The sequence below is a fragment of the Sinohyriopsis cumingii genome, chromosome 11 (genome assembly GCF_028554795.1).
Source record: "Sinohyriopsis cumingii isolate HCF-2022 chromosome 11, ASM2855479v2, whole genome shotgun sequence".
NCBI classification, from domain to species: Eukaryota; Metazoa; Mollusca; class Bivalvia; order Unionida; family Unionidae; genus Sinohyriopsis; species Sinohyriopsis cumingii.
The window spans coordinates 29635476-29654999 of record NC_142971.1 but is presented as its reverse complement, the minus strand read 5'-3'; the positions used below and the strand labels follow the sequence as shown (position 1 = coordinate 29654999).

The window sequence follows — 19524 nt, the reverse complement described above, 5'->3', positions numbered from 1 at the left end:
TCAATTCGTCCACGCTGATTTGGTTGCCGTGCATCATAAGAATAATACTGATAATCGCGTATAGATGCATCATTGAGAACTGGCGCATCCATGTCAAACACTGGATCGGATATACGCTTGAACATTTTATTATAATTGTTGTCGTCTAACACGAAGACCACATCCTGACAACAGATTTGAAGCTATATTTTTTTTCTGCTTCTCCAATCATCTCTGATAGTTCTTGATTTTGAGCTTGATTTATTATTTCACTGACATCTGCAGGCATAATTTCAGTGCTGGCCAGTTGCACTGGTGGCTGAGGATTTCGTCGTATTAATCGTGCTATTCTTTCCTTGATTGCCGAGAATGCTTTACCGGCAACAGTACCAACTGCGCTAGGAATTTTTTAACGAACGAAATCGATATATTTCACTCCTAGTTGTTTTGCAATTGGTATTGCTTTTGGGGCTCTCCTTCTAAATAGACTTGAACAACATCGCCGAGTCCGTCTCCGTAAGTTGCTTTATAAGTAGGTAATCGTGAATTTATCATCCTGACCATTACAGGTCCACGTTGAGCATTATATAGGATCATCTTATTTATTATTCATTTATTTATTCACTGTGATAATCATGAACAAATTCATAAATAAGAGACCGATAAACATTAGTGTTCTATGATACCGCCTGTAAATAATCTTTGACAAATATCAGAGATTTCATTAATGATTTCTGGTGAATTATTTCCAGCTCGTTTTCCTCCAATCAGAATTTCTAATCTATCTACGTCAGAAAGAACATTGTTAGGACAAGCAATAAAATCACTTCCTTGAGTAGAAAAACCACTTCCAGTGGAGATGGTGCCAGGATCTGTATCATAATATAATTCTTCCTCACTTGTTGTTCTTCTAGTTGCTCCTTCTTCCTCACTTGTTGTTCTTCTAGTTGCCCCTTCTTCCTCACTTGTTGTTATATCCATTTTTTTTTAATTAGTGAAGAAGGTAATTTCCCCCTCCTTTTATTTTTTTCTGTTTTTGATTTTCCCAATTGTTGTTTTATTTCTCCTTCCTTTTGTCTCCTTTCCTGCTTTACTTTTTCAATATACTCATTCTCTTCCTGTTCAAAGAGGCTAAAATTATAAATATTTTCCGCAGATCTGATTTGATTATTTTAAATTAGTGACACGAAATACATCCCTAACCCAATCACCAGGTTTTAGAGTTTTAACATATTCTGGTTTTACATATTTTTATCTTTCATAATATCCAAACGCAACAATATCAATTGCTTTGACTCCGTCCTCGATAATATCAATACCATTAGGCGTACATTTATCCATTATTTTAGTTTTGACTCTTGGCAAAGGTTGTGGCTGATCTTCAGGTTGTGGTTGAAGAGGTTGCTGGGTTGGTGGTTGAACTGCTTGAAGACGGCCACCAATATCAACAGTTAATATTTCAAGAGCTTTTTGAGTCGCCTCAGTTGCTGTAACAATTTTCTTTCTTGGTTCGACAATTGGTTTAAATAATTGTTCTGAACCTTCTGCAAATTCGACTTGAGATTCTTGACGATCTTTTAGTTTTGTTCTGACAGAATCATGGACGGGAAGAAATTTCTTTCTTGCGTCTAATCTTTCTAAAGCTAATCTAGCAGTATAAGACTCCATAGCTGGTGTCATTATTGTTATAATAATGATATAATTAATTATAGCAACAGAGAGGGTTCGACCTCAATAAAACGTCTAGAGGGTAGACGAAAACGCGCATACTTAAAAAAAACCCACAAATGGCAAAGATAAAGTAACAAAAACAAACCTAACCCAATTAGAGAAACTCTCGGGAAGTTAGAGGCTTCGGTTAAGCGTTATTACGTTTATATTTTTTGTTTGTTTTTGTATGAGGTCTTATTTTTCAAAAATGACGTTTCAGCAAAAGGTCTGTTTACACTCTCTGCTACTGGTGCTTGACGCGAGCTTGATGTTAAAAAAATCATACTCATACTGAAAGACAAATTACCTCAGATTACCCCCATGACCAATTCTGACATAGGACCCTGTCTGACATACTGTAAAAGAGGTTTATAGTATGATAGACAGGGTCCTATGTCAGAACGGGTTATGGGGGTAATCTGAGGTAATTTTGTCACTCAGTGTGATTTGTTTCCCCTCTGATTATTGCGTTTTTTGTCAACATCATGCTCGCGTCGAGCACCTATGAACCCACATGTTAAACAGCTATGGGTGGCTTACCCTTCTTCCTAGACTAATGGTATTTCACTGTCTTCATACTGTGAATTAACATGCCTCATATCAGTTTCAACAACAACACAAGCCCGAAACACCTAGTTCACAAATATATCCATATTTTTAATTAGTAAACACCGATGGCTGAAAAAGTCACACCATTACCTTAATTAAGAAATTTGACAGGAGCCGATTTAAAAAGGTGTCCCGTGCCAACCTTTGCGAATACGTGTATTTTGCGGAGTACAAACGCAACAAATCAGGGAACCAGTTTAGAAATTCTAAGAGCGTTGCTTTGCAGTGTTAAGTGATTATGGTTACTAAGGAAGTAAATTATTCTTATCAGTAAGTGATCAAGTTAGAACTTGTCAGAATTAACATTAGATGCACTCATTAGAGAAGGACATCCAGACTGTCATCACATTGGTGTGAATAACCCCACAGTTCTTAAGGTAATTTAAGCAGTTTGAATACACAATTTATCCGTTTAGTATGATGAGTATGCATATGAGATGGATAATCCTTTCAGTCCTGGGAGCTCAAGTCGAAATCCAATTGTTTGCGTGACCGAAAAACAAGCAAATATTGTTATACGGTGCCACGGTCCCAGTTGTATTTTGTTTTCCTCCATAGACTGCCTAATGTCAACATTCGGTGAAATAAATGTAATTTCTATCCTACTTTAGCGTGCGTGTCACTCACTCTCATAGAGAGCGATGTTAAATTGACTGAACCAGGAAGGCCATTGAGATAAGAGAGATAACTATGCTCATGGCAGAGGTAAGAGTTATTCTGTTACAATAGATATATATTTTCATTGATGTGTGTCCAATTTTTAAGCAAATTATGCAAATTACAAAATAAGATCTATATACGAATTAAAATAATCTCACATGTTACCAAGAGACTCAATTTTTATTTAAGCATGACAGAAACTAAAACTCCAATAATGCATCAAGCACAGTTACTTTTTTTTTTTTTTTTTTTTTACTTTTTAATGCATATGTTCCTTACACATTAAGCTACACCCCATGGGGTAGTTCAGTTGGTATCAGTATACCATATGTGTTATATTATTGCATCATTTGCAACTTCTGGGTTTCCTATGAATAATACCTGGTGTCATTGAGACATTTATAAAGGCAGGCAACAGTTTGGATTGGATTTAATATCGCCAGTCATTCTCTGGGTGAGTACTTAAGCAGGCTGACTTGGCACATTCATATGTATTAGTTGTATATTTATGGTTAGGTTTTGGCACTTAGATCAGGCTTCTTGCAGACTGCATATCATTAGTGTTCATAAAACTTGGTGAGAGGATGCTTGTTAATATATATATATATTTCAATAATTTGGGTGTGATCAATATTTCATGATTAACTGTTTTGCCTACATTTGTATTTTAAGTTCATTTCTTAAACTTGGTTAATGCTAAAATTATGAAATGGTATAATTATATGTACCTCTATTACTATATTATTAGCTTCATGCTCTTTGAACAAAAATAGATTACATTGACCAACATTTAAAATCTTACTATATATATATATATATATATATATATATATATATATATATATATATATATATATATATAATGATGAAACTTAATTTGGGTGTGCATCTTGATAAATATTATACCCTTGTCACAAAAGAAGGTCACTGATAAGTCTTACATGCTTCATTGACTTTATTTGATTTTTATACTCTTTATGCTTGAATTGTTAGTCTAGACACTCATTTGCACCTGTACAGTAAAAGGTTACTGTGTTTCACATTTTATTTGCTTAGATCAGGTTTTTGCATTTAGCTCATGATGACACAGAATTGTGCATGTTGTGCACACACTGTACTATCTAGAATCATGATGCGTGATAAGAGGATGCATCTTCATGAGCATTATCCTCTTATTTCAGCAGTGGAAAATATTTTATGCATTGCCAGCTTGCATTATTTGTTGTGATAGAGGTTAATTTCTAAGGTACTTTTCATTGTAGAATTGATGATGATCTGTTCCTAGTACCACAGTAAAACAAAAGAAGTTATCATGTGACCAATATTTTATCTTTTACTGGCTTTGGTTAACTTTTGGCATTTAACTCATGACCACATAAAATTGAGGATATACTGTGTATCTTTATTGCAAAAAAGAGGTCCATGTGACCTATATTTCATTCTTCAGTGACTTTGCTGAAATTTTGAACTTAAAAGTTACTATTTATGTTGCTGTTTACGTTAAATCATGAAACTTGATAAGTGTATGTATCTGTGTTAGTGCTTGTATGTATCTGTGTTAGTGCTTGTATGTATCTGTATTAGTGCTTGTATGTATCTGTGTTAGTGCTTGTATGTATCTGTGTTAGTGCTTGTATGTATCTGTGTTAGTGCTTGTATGTATCTGTGTTAGTGCTTGTATGTATCTGTGTTAGTGCTTGTATGTATCTGTATTAGTGCTTGTATGTATCTGTGTTAGTGCTTGTATGTATCTGTGTTAGTGCTTGTATGTATCTGTGTTAGTGCTTGTATGTATCTGTGTTAGTGCTTGTATGTATCTGTGTTAGTGCTTGTATGTATCTGTGTTAGTGCTTGTATGTATCTGTATTAGTGCTTGTATGTATCTGTGTTAGTGCTGCAACTTGACAACCAAAAGTAACAGGACCTACATTTTATGCTTACATACATAGGTTATAGATTTGTATTTATCTCATGACCACATAGACTCTTCCATGCTATATACATCCTAGCCAATAAAGAAGCAATACATGTTTGTATTCAGTGGCAAACTTTCCTTATTTTAAATTACTGTACATTGTATATTATGATAGGATATCCTCAGCAGGTTAACTGTGTATTGTACACATGAATGAGCAGAGGAATTGCATGAGTGGACTGCTTGCTTTTTATGTGAGGCACAATATATTGTTTGGTTGATTGTTTTTGAATGGTACTTTTTGTTGGCAGTACACCATTCCCTTGATAACTCGTGCCCTGATAATTCGCGAACCCGCGTATAATGAGGGATCATGAGTGGATCCATTTTTTTAAAACAAGAAAATACCACCCAAAAATTGAACCCTATTTCTGGTTAAAAATGGTATATATGACTTGGAAACTTTAATTAACATTTTAAAATTATTAACTTTTAATAAGAAGTCATATAATTGGTTATATTTTCTTTCCAAACGACATTTTTAGACCACCATAAAAATATTCAAGGAAATTTCAATCAATGAAAATGTCACGCCTAATCTAGGCAGTACATTAATATTTAAATGCCAATTAAAAAACTTTTATTAAGTGAAATTTGTGTTTTAATTCTATCTTTTAGTTTCACTTAAGCATAATCATCACAAATGCAATGTTTATTTAAATGTAAAATGTGGCAATCTACCTTAACAGCTATATCCACAAGCATTTGTCTGAGAACCTAATTATGTGCCGACTATGTTTTGATAACTGACTTGTGGAAGTATTTGATGTATTGTTGCAATGAATTAGCAGCTGGCCTCCTTTGTATTAGGCCCTATCATGCTAATTATGTCTTATGAATAAAATAAAGGAGGTGGAATATAAAAAAGTTAAAAGGCACGCAAATCCTACATACCTAAATTCTAGCGGTCTCGCCCAGTCATATGTCCCCATATTCTTTGATAAAAAGTGATCCATGCATACTGATGAAGTGATCTTGTTGATTTGCTAACATTGTTACCATGCTGGAAGCCATAATTCTAATCTGAATTTAATCGAACTTGAAATATATGCTTACAACATTCAGATCTTGGAGAGATTTGAAAATGAGAAATGCATGCGTCTTAATGAGGTGATCTTTCAGCTGATTGGCTGATCTTATTACCATGCAGGATATGCTGTATTTCTGATCCAGTTTTGATTGGGCTTGGAATGTATTGCTTACATTTTTAGGATCTTAGATAATTTCATCAATTAGTGAGAGCCAGATGTGTTAATGATGTAATCTTACATTTGATTGACTGATCTATGTTACAATGAGAAGAACTATTTGATAGTAACAGTTTTGATCAGATTTGGAGTATATATACTTGTATGATAATGATCATGGAGAGTTTTGATAGTGAGTGAGATCTATACATATTACTGTCAGGTGATCTTTAATATGATTGGCTCAGCTTATTACTAGCCTGGAAGTCATATTTGTCTGATTTTGATCGAACTTGGAATATCAGTTTATATCATAAAGATTTTGGACAGTTTTGAATGTGAGTGGAATCCATGTATATTAATGAGTTGATCTTGCATCTGATTGGTTGAGCTTGTTACCACTCATTAAATGATATGTTTGATCTGTTTTTGATTAAACTTAAGGTATTATTATAGGGTATTATAGGGTATATGATCAATATTTCATATGAATTCTATATTGTTTAGTATCTGGTCATGTATTAGTAAGGTGATTTATATTTCTGATCAGTTTTTATCTAGATTGTTAAATAGTCTTGTATTATCAAGATGTTAGACAAGTTTGAGTATGAGCTAGATCCATGCATATTTGTGATGTTATCAGTTTTTTGATTGGCTGAGCTTGTTAACACTTTGTAGACCAGATGCCACTTGGATTTCTGTAATAGAAATATGAGATCAGTGCATATTAATGGTATGAAGTGCATCAGACTGGTTGAGCTTATTACCACTTTGTAGACCAAATTCCACTTGGATTTCTATAATATATGAGATCAGTGCATATTAATGGTATGAAGTGCATCAGACTGGCAGAGCTTGTTACCACTTTGTATACCAAATTCCACTTAGTGGATTTCTGTAATAGATGAGATCAGTGCATATAAATGGTATGAAGTGCATCAGACTGGCTGAGCTTGTTACCACCTTGTATACCAAATTCCACTTGTATTTCTGTAATAGATGAGATCAGTGCATATAAATGGCATGAAGCACATCAGACTGGCAGAGCTTGTTACAACTTTGTAGACCAAATTCCACTTGTATTTCTGTAATAGATGAGATCAGTGCATATAAATGGTATGAAGTGCATCAGACTGGCAGAGCTTGTTACAACTTTGTAGACCAAATTCCACTTGTATTTCTGTAATAGATGAGATCAGTGCATATAAATGGCATGAAGTGCATCAGACTGGCAGAGCTTGTTACAACTTTATAGACCAAATTCCACTTAGTGGATTTTTGTAATAGATCAGAGATCAGTGCATAGAAATGGTATGAAGTGCATCAGACTGGCTGAGCTTGTTACCAATTTGTAGACCAAATTCCACTTGTATTTCTGTAATAGATGAGATCAGTGCATATAAATGGTATGAAGTGCATCAGACTGGCAGAACTTGTTACAACTTTGTAGACCAAATTCCACTTGTATTTCTGTAATAGATGAGATCAGTGCATATAAATGGCATGAAGTGCATCAGACTGGCAGAGCTTGTTACAACTTTATAGACCAAATTCCACTTGTATTTCTGTAATAGATGAGATCAGTGCATATAAATGGCATGAAGTGCATCAGACTGGCAGAGCTTGTTACAACTTTATAGACCAAATTCCACTTAGTGGATTTTTGTAATAGATCAGAGATCAGTGCATAGAAATGGTATGAAGTGCATCAGACTGGCTGAGCTTGTTACCAATTTGTAGACCAAATTCCACTTGTATTTCTGTAATAGATGAGATCAGTGCATATAAATGGCATGAAGTGCATCAGGCTGGCTGAGTTTGTTACCACCTTGTATACCAAATTCCACTTAGTGGATTTCTGTAATAGTTGAGATCAGTGCATATAAATGGTATGAAGTGCATCAGACTGGCAGAGCTTGTTGCCACCTTGTAGACCAAATTCCACTTGTATTTCTGTAATAGATGAGATCAGTGCATATAAATGGTATGAAGTGCATCAGACTGGCAGAGCTTGTTGCCACCTTGTAGACCAAATTCCACTTGTATTTCTGTAATAGATGAGATCAGTGTATATAAATGGTATGAAGTGCATCAGACTGGCAGAGCTTGTTGCCACCTTGTAGACCAAATTCCACTTGTATTTCTGTAATAGATGAGATCAGTGTATATAAATGGTATGAAGTGCATCAGACTGGCAGAGCTTGTTACCACTTTGTATACCAAATTCCACTTAGTGGATTTATGTAATAGATCAGAGATCAATGCATATAAATGGTATGAAGTGCATCAGACTGGCAGAGCTTGTTGCCACCTTGTAGACCAAATTCCACTTGTATTTCTGTAATAGATGAGATCAGTGCATATAAATGGTATGAAGTGCATCAGACTGGCAGAGCTTGTTGCCACCTTGTAGACCAAATTCCACTTGTATTTCTGTAATAGATGAGATCAGTGTATATAAATGGTATGAAGTGCATCAGACTGGCAGAGCTTGTTACAACTTTGTAGACCAAATTCCACTTAGTGGATTTCTGTAATAGATGAGATCAGTGCATATAAATGGTATGACAGTGCATCAGACTGGCTGAGCTTGTTACCACTTTGTATACCAAATTCCACTTGGATTTTTGTAATAGATGAGATCAGTGCATATAAATGGTATGAAGTGCATCAGACTGGCAGAGTTTGTTACCACTCTAAATAGTCAGGACCATACTGTCCAGTTTAAAGGGTAAATCCAGGGTTTATATCATGGAGATTTTGGATGATTTTTATCTTTGGAGGATTTTTACTTCCTAACATAATAATTATTATTTTGCAAGATGGTTTGCTTATGACGTGAACTTATACCTGTAATGCTAAATAAGTATGCGTAGTGAAATGGTCAACAGGTAAGTTATGTAATTGCATGATTTCAAGTTCACTCTTTAAATTACCTCTGTTTTGATATAATATAAAAGAATATTCTTTTATTGTTGTGTCTCTTATGCCCTGACAGTATGTATGTGTGTATGTATGCATGTATGTATGTATGTATATGTGTGTGTGTGTGTGTGTGTGTGATCACAGAATTGGATATATAATGCTGATTAAAAGTTAAGGTCTAAAAATGTTAAGATAAAAATTGGCAAAATCATTGTTGGAGAACCTGGGGCAAAGTTTTTGTTGCCTTAGATTACTTTTGTCTCAATTTATTGAATACATGATGTTTACCATGGCTACTGGAGACTATAGATTACTTTTGTCTCAATTTATTGAATACATGATGTTTACCATGGCTACTGGAGACTATAGATAACAAGATAGAAGTGAGCTATGTAAATGTTCATTCTTTTTTTGTCACTGTGCTCATTATGAGCCAGTATGCATCTCAGTCTGTTAATGCTTGTTGTAAGAAGAATGCTTCTATGTTTCATTAACAGATACTTACCCTAAAATGTAACACAGTATCTCAGTATTTTACTCATATGTTTCCACTGCTATTTAAGTTGGTCTATAGTCAGATTGTAGATGCCAGTGTCATTTGCTGACCTAGGGTTTTCTTTTAATTTGCTTCAGTGCTGAAATGAGAGGGTTTTGTTTTGTTTACATTAGTGAATTTTCTGTCTTTAATTAATAAGTACTATTTTAACTGGAAATTCTGGGGTTGGCAATCAGCTGAATTTTCTCTCCCCCCCCCCATAACCTCAAACTTTTAATCTGCCACCGAGTTTCCTGTGGCATATTTTTCAAGAAAAAATTATAATCTTTGTTTAAATTCATCAGCAGATATTTGTGCAGACTTAGGCCCTAATGTGAGGGGCCATGTTGATGGAGGACAGTCTTGTTGCAACCTGTAATTTAATTCTCATTCTACACTAACACTTAAGAGAGGATTCAGTGAGGAGCCATGTTGATGGAGGACAGCCTTGTTGCAACCTGTAATTTAATTCTTATTCTACACTAACACTTAAGAGAAGATTCAGTCACATGGTACAAGAAGAATGTATTGACTAAGAGAATTTTTCTGTCAAACTTATTTTTAGCAACCTAGTAATGTCTCACACATCATTAAGTAAAGACTTTTTTTTAATAGTTCTGTGGAGTAATATAGTCTTTCCTTGGCTGGCTAATTAAACTGATATTGTGCATATTAATATGAAAATAGAATGTCTGTTTTTTTCTTCAGGAAGCAGAAAGAGATGTAAAGACCTCGATTAAGCAGGATCTAGTCAAGTTGCAAAATGGGAGTAAGGGACAGCAAGCCGACAGGTGAGTATACCAAATTGCCATATGTAATTCCAATAACCAGATCATTCCTAAGGAGAGTCACTAAGTAGCCTAGTATGTCTAAATAGATTTTTCTCAGAACTGCAGATCATATATGTTAATTTGACAAAGTTTTGTCATTAATCTGACTTCAAATTTCTGTACACAAAGGATACCAATCTGCCATTATTATAAATAGAAATATAGTAAACTTAATAATATAGTGAAGCCTAGAGAATCCATGTAAAAAATTGTTACACATGTATTGGAATCATGTTATAACCAAAGGTAAAATATTGTGTAATGTATTTATTGCATCATATTTCATTAGAAATGGAGTTTAGCTTTGAACAACTTAGTACCAAAAAAGAGCACTAATCAGAATTTGAGAAAATTCCAGAAATTATATTTCAAGGCTTTTTCTGATTTAATTTTTGTCTTTTTACTAATGATGCCAATCCATAAAATATGGATGTTGACTCAGATTATGGCTGACCAGTATTGCATTTGGCTTTTTGACTGTATGCATCAGCCCCATGAATCATCTTGGACCCGTTTTGGTCTCTTTGACTGTTGCAAGTTACTGAACTATGATTGGTAAATTATTATCTTTATCAAAGTAACAGGAGTAGTGAAAGGGGATATTATAGCGTCAATGGGACTTATCATTAAAAATACCCCTGGGAACATATAGCGTCAAGGGAAATTTAACATGGAGAAAAATCGTGGGAACATATAGCGTCAAGGGAAATTAACATGGAGAAAAATCGTGGGACTGTTGAGCGTCAAGGGGATTTGAACATGGGAATAGGGGACTGTATAGCGTCAAAGGAATTTAAACAGGGTGGGACTGTATAGCGTCAAGGGAAATGGAATATGGGATTTTTTAAAAATTTTTTTTAGAAAGGGGTAGGCAATTCAAAGGCTATCTCTTTTCGAGAAATATGGCTGGCCCTGAAAAGAGCCTTTGGGTTTATGTTAATGTATTCATTAACATAAAGGGCACCGTATTGGTCTTCTTCTTGTCCTTAGGCTGCGTCTCACTGTTGGCCCGTAAACCAGCACTCTTTTCAGGCATCCTTGTCTTTCAACGTAGATCCGACGTATCCACAGGCTGGTGTTTGTCCTGTGGACAATGGTCCACTTGGATCGGACATACATAAGCAAGTCTGTCCGAAACATCATGGAAGACACAAGGGTGGATGACTCAACTGTGGTCCACATCTTGAAGCGACGAGAACAGGTGAATCAATGCACTGAACTGCGCTTATTTATAGGTACAGGTAGGATTGAAACGGATTGAGTTCATTCACCAATCCGAACACGCGTTACAAAATTCAGTCAGCCCGCATCCAATCCGAAGAGAGCAGTCTGTGATGTCACGTAGTCTATATAGATTCGCTAGCGCTTGTGTGCAGTCAATCTATGTGACAGTGATTCAACATGACGGAAACTCAGAAAACGAACCAATGGGGTGCACCAACAGGGGAGACCGCCCAAGGGAACCCGAACTTACTTTCAGAAGAGGTGAATTGGGATTTTGTGGATTTTCTCTCCTCGCAAGAATTTGTTCCGGAACCTTCGTTACCTTCTTTATTACCGCAAGTGGAGAATTTTAGACAGAGACAGAAAGAAGAATTGGAGAAATTTATACAACGACAAAAGGAAGCAGAACAAGCTTTTCTCCTACAGCAACAGCAGCAAGAAGAAGAGGTAAGAAAAAAACAACATCAACAACAGCAAGAAGAAGTAGCAGCAAAGAAACAAGAGGGTGAAAATCAAACGGTCACGGTACTGTTGGACATTTTAGCGGAGTTAAGAAGTCTGAAACAAATGTATCAGACTTCTTTATCACGACCGAAGAGAATACGACCTTCCCGAGCTAAACACGTCAACCCTGTGACTAAGCCTACCGTACCACCCTTAGTGATTTCAACCCAATCATCATCAACAGTACGCAGTCCAGAAGTAGGCCTTGGCCGTGGCAAAGGCATAAGGCAGTTAAAGTTGATTGCTTAAACTCACCCCTACACCATAAAGAGAAAAAAAGGCCCTTTTCAGGGCCACCCACATTTCTCGAAAAGAAATACAATTTCAATTTGCCAATAACTCAAAAAAAAAACCCCACCCATTTTACCTTTATAGTACGTGTCTGTGTATGAGTGCGTGAGTGTACGTTCTTATTTTAAAATCAGAACTCAAAGACTCTTACCTTATATCATTCATTTATTCTTTTATCCATTTTTTTACAATCCAATTCACAATTCACAACACAACACTTTAATAAAAAAGTTCATTGACTTCTTCTTTCTCCTTGTTTAGTCTCTCTGTTTTTTGAATTTCTTCACCGTCTTTTCCTCATTTTCTTCCCTTCTTCTTTTCTTCTTCTCCTGTTTCTTTGCCTCTTGTAAATAGAATTGTCTTTTTTCTTCCTCTTCTTCTGAAGAATTCCTCTCTTCATCCGAAGAATCCCTCTCTTCTTCTGAAGAATCCCTCTTTTCTTCTGACTCCTCTTGTTTCTTTTTTGGGCAATCTGGAGACCAATGTCCTTTTTCTTTACAATAATAACAGGTATCTTGACTTTTGTCTTTTTTAGTCCCTGTTTTTGTTCTTTTTTGATGGTCTGGACACTCTGAAGACCAATGCCCTTTCTTCTGACAGATATAGCAAGTATCTTGACTTTTATCTCTAAAGGAAGGAGAGTAGTCCGTAGGCTGGTCTGAAGAGAATTTTCTAATGACCCCTCGCAAAGCTCTGACGAAACGTTCCATCTGGTTAGTCTCTTCCATCGTTGTGCTCGGCTTGAGAGTGAAATGAATAGTGAAAGGACAAGACACACACCCTTTTATATACGCTGGTATGCTATGACTATAAAGTAGTTCATGGTGTTTGAACTTGAGTCATTTGACTTTTTGCTTTCAAGATGAAACGATCTAATTCATTCGAGAAGAAAGAAGAAGAAAGAAGTAAGAGGCAGAAACGTGATCTATCGCCTCGTACCAGGGCTGAAATCTTGGCACAAATTCATGCCAGTGATTTTGAAGAGGACATGAGTGAACCAGAATCAGAACCCTCTAAACCAATTTCACCACCCTTAGTTAACCCTGAAAAGTACTATTCCATTCGAGAGACGGAAAAGCGCTCCTCTAGAAAATTTAGAACTACGGCTTACAAATACACGGTGAAGTTTAAAGATTTCAAGGCTGAAGTGCCGTTAGAGAAAGCAGAAGTGTTTATCACTGGGGTGTGGGATTCTTTGCTCACTGCACTCAAGCAACAATGTCAACCCAAAGAAGACGATTGCTTGAGACTTTCCATACAACACGACGGTTTGAAATCCCCTGTTTGGATCGAGTTTAGCACCCCTGCAGAATTGACCGCTTCCAAAGTCATGGACAAGATTCAACACGTGCAACAATCTAATGACCCGTTTGACATCACCGATGGAAAAGCCACATTGGACATGACCCACGTCTCTCCTCCTCAAGGGACCGGACGCAAAAAGATGTTATTGGTGAACGACCTTCGCAGCATTAAGCGTAGCCTTGTCCAAATTCACAACCCTCATGACCAGATGTGTTTAGCCCGTGCCATCGTGGTGGGACGAACCTATGCCAACAAGAACGACACGGTAGAATGGAAAAGAACCTGGAAAACTATTCAACAATCCGACCGAGCCAAACAACGAAACGAAGCAGAACTTCTGTTACAACAAGCTGGCCTGTCCAAAGACACACCCTGTGGCATTCCTGAGATGCAAAAATTGCAAGATGCCCTAGCTCCACGATACACCTTGAAAGTGTACCCTCAAGAAGTGCGAGTCTATGTTGTTTCGAGGGCAAGATTTTAAGGACGGAAAATACATTCATGTTTATCATCACGATGACCATTTCGATACCATTACCAGTATCACCGGATTCCTGGGATACGGTTATTACTGTGAGAAATGTGACCATGGTTATAATAATCGAGAGCAACACAAACATTGTGGATCGAAATGCCCAGGATGTTTGGCCTCTTCACCCTGTCTGAGCGAAGAACCAGTGCCTTGTTCAACTTGTCTGCGCACGTTTGTCAGCTCTACCTGTTACCAACAACATCTGAAAACGCAAGGTTCACAGAAGAAATGCGCTTGTCAACTGCTGAGATTGTGCTCTACGTGTGAACAAGTCATATGTACCAATAATATCAAGACACACGTATGTTCAGGAAAGAAAAAATGTCACATCATTTGTCACCACATCGTGGACTTGGAACACCAATGTTACGTGCAAAAATACCAACCCCCACCAGAGAAAGAGGACGGTCACAAGAAGAAAGGCAATTTCATCTTTTTCGATTTCGAATGCATGCAAGAAACCGGCATTCACATTCCTAATTTCTGCGTGGCTCATCGAGCGTGCGAGAAGTGCATTCAAGAACCTATTTTCAGTCATTGCCCTCACTGCAGCAAGATTCCTGGAGGACGTGAAAAAATCTTTCGGGGACCGAACACGCTAGCCGATTTCGCTCGATGGGTCTTAGACCCCGTCGACAAGACGTGGAGCCAAGAGGACATCGAACGTTACGGAGATTGTCATCGTCATGCCACGGTGATGGCTCACAATTTCTCCGGATACGATGGACAGTTTCTTTTGAGGTACTATACGGAACAATGCACCGAGCGTCCTAAAGTGACTTTGAACGGAGCCAAAATCATTTTCATGCAGGTGGGACAAGTGCAGTTTAAAGATTCGACGAGTTACTTGGCCATGCCTTTGAGTCGAATGCCTAAAACGTTTGGAATGACAGAAATGGCTAAAGGGTATTTTCCACACTTTTTCAATACGGAAGCCAATCAACATGCCGTTCTACCCCATTTACCTGAGGCTCACTATTACGACCCCGACAACATGCGTACCGAACAACGAGAAGCTTTCTACGCTTGGTACCAGGCTCACGCCTCGGACCCTTTCGACTTTCAGGAAGAAATGCTAAAGTATTGTCGTTCCGACGTGGACATTTTACGGCGTTGCTGTGGAAAATTTCGAGAACTGTTCATGGAACACGGAGGGGTCGATCCTTTGAAAGAAGCTTGCACCATTGCCAAAGTGTGTTCCTTAGTGTATTGACAACGATTCATGCCTGAAAACACTGTGGCTGTCATCAGCCCTCAAACGACTCACTTTGTCAAACGTCAATACTCGGTCAAAGCCCTACGTTGGTTACATTACTTGTGCGACAAGGAAGACAAATGGATTCAGCATGCCCGCAACGGAGGGGGCGAAAAGACCATCGGAACGTATTCGGTCGATGGCTGGGACTTAGAAAACCCCAAGATCGTGTACGAGTTTAACGGTTGCTTATTTCACGGATGTCCTGTCTGTTACCCTGACCGTGGCACTAAAAATCAGTTTTTGCAACGAACCATGGAAGACTTGTACCAGGACACTTGTCAGCGGCGCCTAAAGTTAGAACAGCAAGGATACCAAGTGGTGGAAATGTGGGAACACGAGTACGATCACCGTATGAAAACCGATCCCGAGTTTAAACGCCTCGTGGAAAGTTACCAGTTCATGGACCCGCTGAACCCGAGGGATAGTTTGTACGGAGGAAGGACCAATGCCACCTGTTTGCTGTACCAAGCCGACGAAGAGAAAGGAGAAGAAATCAAATACTTGGACGTGTGTTCGCTGTATCCCTACGTGTGCAAATATTGTCGCTTTCCTGTAGGGCACCCGCAATTGCTGACGGAACACATCGACCTGGTCAACAGATCAAGTGCAAAGTTTTGCCTCCCACGAACCTATACCATCCCGTCTTACCTCACCATTGTCAAGGCAAACTGATGTTTCCCTTGTGCCGTACTTGTGCCGAAACGTGCAACCAAGACCAACCTTGCCATCACAGCCAGGAAGAACGTGCCTTGACGGGAACCTGAGTCAGCGTGGAATTGTTCAAAGCTCTGGACATGGGATACCAACTGTTAGAAGTGTACGAAATTTGTCACTTTCCCAAGACACAACAATACCACAAGGGTGACCCCACGCAGAAAGGCATTTTCGCAGACTACGTGGATGCCTTTTTGAAACTGAAGCAAGAAGCCAGCGGCTGTCCTTCCTGGTGTCACACTCCCGAAGACCAAATAAAATTCAAAGAGAAATACTACAAACAAGAAGGCATCACTTTAGACCACATCGAGAAAAACGAAGGCAGGCGATCGTTTGCCAAAGTGATGTTAAATTGCTTGTGGGGTAAAATGGCACAACGACCGTGTTTACCCAAGACGGAATATTTGACAGAACCTTCCCGTTACTTCCAGATGATTCACGACAAAACCAAATACATGAAACACGTGGACGTCGTTCGAGAGAATTTGATCTTGGTCAATTACGAAGAAGATCTGGACTTTGTACAAGATGACCCTTTTGGAAATGTCATCATTGCGGCTTACGTGACAGCCCATGCTCGCTTAAAATTGTACGAAGCTTTAGAACTGTTAGGGGAACGCGTCCTGTACTTTGACACGGACAGTTGCATTTACATCCATCACCCGATTCAACATCACCCTAACATCGCAGGAGACCGTTTAGGAGCCTGGACAGACGAGCATCCCGACGACAAGATTTTAAGTTTCGTCAGTGGCGGTCCCAAAAATTACGGCTACGAATACCGTGACAAACAAGGAGAAGTGCACACGACGTGCAAAGTGAAAGGACTGACTCTGAATTATCGTACCAGTTGAGTGGTCAACTTTGGGGTATTGAAAGAAGCCTTGCAATCGGGAGAGGATGGAAACTTTAAAGTGACCACCTTCCAACCGAACAAAATTGTACGTTTACCCACTCACCACATCGTCAGTCGACCCTTGGAAAAAATCTATCAAATTGTATACCAGAAGCGAGTTCGACTTCCCAATCATTTCACCTTACCGTACGGTCACGTCGGTATTGGTCTGTATATAAAAAAGAACCCTAGGCAAGATTGATAGTTCATCGTGACTACCAAGACTGAGCGAACAAGATGAATACTTTGAAAGAGACATCGTTCCAGTTTGGGGATTGTAAAAAAGTTGTATCTTCCTCTAGTGTGGCTAATATTGGATGGATAAGACCCAGACATTGCGACGGAAAATGTCCGGAAGGAAACTGCGATTGTCCATGTGGTTACCATTGTAATTGCGTAACGGAGTTTGCAGACGAGTGCGATTGTGAGCCTTGCAATGGATACGATGCTGTACCTTGTGACCAGAGCGATGCCGTAAAGCATCATGGGAACTTTAGTGCCCCTACCCCTATCATGGAAAGTGATGCTGTGCGTGTCAAACCTGTGGGATGCAAAAGCGATGCTGCTCATCCTCTTGGACATTTTACTGGGTTTCGTTTAAAGGGGAATGTTCACCTTCACGTCTACCCCCCTACGGATGTCATCCAGCCCTGAACAAACTCCTGCCCATGTCACTCAACCCTCATCGAAACGAACCTGTGAAAGACGAATATTCGTTTCCTGTGCGTTTGTCGGAATACTGCGACTTTGAAAATCGTCTTCAATCGTTCAAAGGAAAATGGCCAAAGTATCTGGGAGGACCGACCCCCGAAGAATTAGCCAGAGCCGGATTTTTCTACTTGGGCGAAGGAGATAAAGTCAAGTGCTTCAGTTGCGGTGTGTCACTTCACCACTGGGAACCGCAAGATTCGGCCTACGTAGAACATGCTCGATGGTCACCGAATTGTCATTACTTACCCTTAGTGGGACCGAGACATTGAAGTAACTTCTTACCATAATAATCTGTTCATGGATACTTTACAAGAGAACATTCGTGCTTTGCCTGTGGAGTTGAGAGAACGCATTTATCGAGAACTGGTCAAAATACAAGTGAAAGAACAATTGCATCCGTTACGTCACCGGTGTTTGAACCACTGGTACCTGAAGGCTATACAAGGATTGATTCAATTGAAAGTGTTCCATCGGACAGACATTGATCAACGATCCTCTAGTTTTAAAAAGGATTGGTTTGGTATGGACGATTGTAGTTACATCATTGTAAACGTACTGCATCGAATTCCAGAGGAAGAGTTAACGAATTACCAACATCTTGAACACAATGTCAACTTAGTGAAAGAGGAAACTTCTGAACGAATTGTAATGTGTAGATTAGTGACTCAACGATTTAAATTCGACACTGAAGTGAAACCATGTTTGTGCAAAGAGTACATTTCTTGTGTCAGACCAAAGAGGATTTAGTATGACCTATTCATGGATACTTTGCTAGAGAACATTCGTGCTTTGCCTGTGGAGTTGAGAGAACGCATTTACCGAGAGCTGGTGAAAATACAAGTGAAACGTAAAGAACAACTGCATCCGTTACGTCACCAGATCTTTAACCACTGGTACCTGAATGGTATAAGAGAACTGATTCGTCAGAAATTGTTTCAGTGGTCAGACCTTGTTCAATACTTCCAGGCCCCCGATGATTCACATGTTGATCATTTTGGTTACTTCGAGATTCACCTAGAGCAACCCATTGAGGAAGACGAGGTAAAGGATTACCAACATTTGTTACGTGGAATCTACTTAGCGGAAGAGGAAACTTCTAATCGAAATCTGACGTTTCGGTTACAGTATGCAAGATTTACATTCCCAACTGGAGAACGAAGATCTCTGGCTAGAAAGTACGTGTATTCTTTTCGAAACAAAGAGACTATAAAAACAGGCTGTTATGCCACGACTTATGTCGTATGTCATCCAACAGATTCCGTGGAAGGAACTCAATGACCATATTCAAACCGTGGATCATTACCATCGATTATTATAACAACTGTATCCATTCAATTTGGGACGACAAGTGGTGTGTGTCTTAGTGACTTGTTTTCTGGGATTTCGTTTACCAGCCGATTCTTTGTGGACTCTTTACGATCAGTACTTACCACCTCCATGGCCTTAAATGGTCACGAAAAACTCCTTTTGCTCAAAGCCTTGCGTTTTCATCTGGATACTTCTCGACCTCAACAGGAAAAAAAGATTCGTCAACTTTTAGCTACCCAAGACGTGTATGACGATGTGTGTGTAGCTTGTGACTTACATCCCCATTGGACAGATGTCCGTGCCTGGAAAGAATGGGGTTTTGAGGCTTGGACCCAAGAAGTGGCCCAGTATGCACGAGAGTTGTTCAAGGAA

General features: G+C 38.5%; 1 protein-coding gene across 1 annotated transcript in view; it reads left to right on the top strand.

The window, feature by feature from the left end:
• Positions 1-2482: 2482 nt before the first annotated feature.
• Positions 2483-19524, top strand: part of LOC149787837 (protein mono-ADP-ribosyltransferase PARP14-like) — a 178281-nt gene continuing 161239 nt past the window's right edge. The window contains exons 1-2 of the mRNA XM_089974056.1: positions 2483-2675; positions 10289-10371. Coding sequence (XP_089830182.1) covers positions 10344-10371 — 28 coding nt within the window. The 5' untranslated portion in view covers positions 2483-2675; positions 10289-10343. The remainder of the gene's footprint in view (positions 2676-10288; positions 10372-19524) is intronic.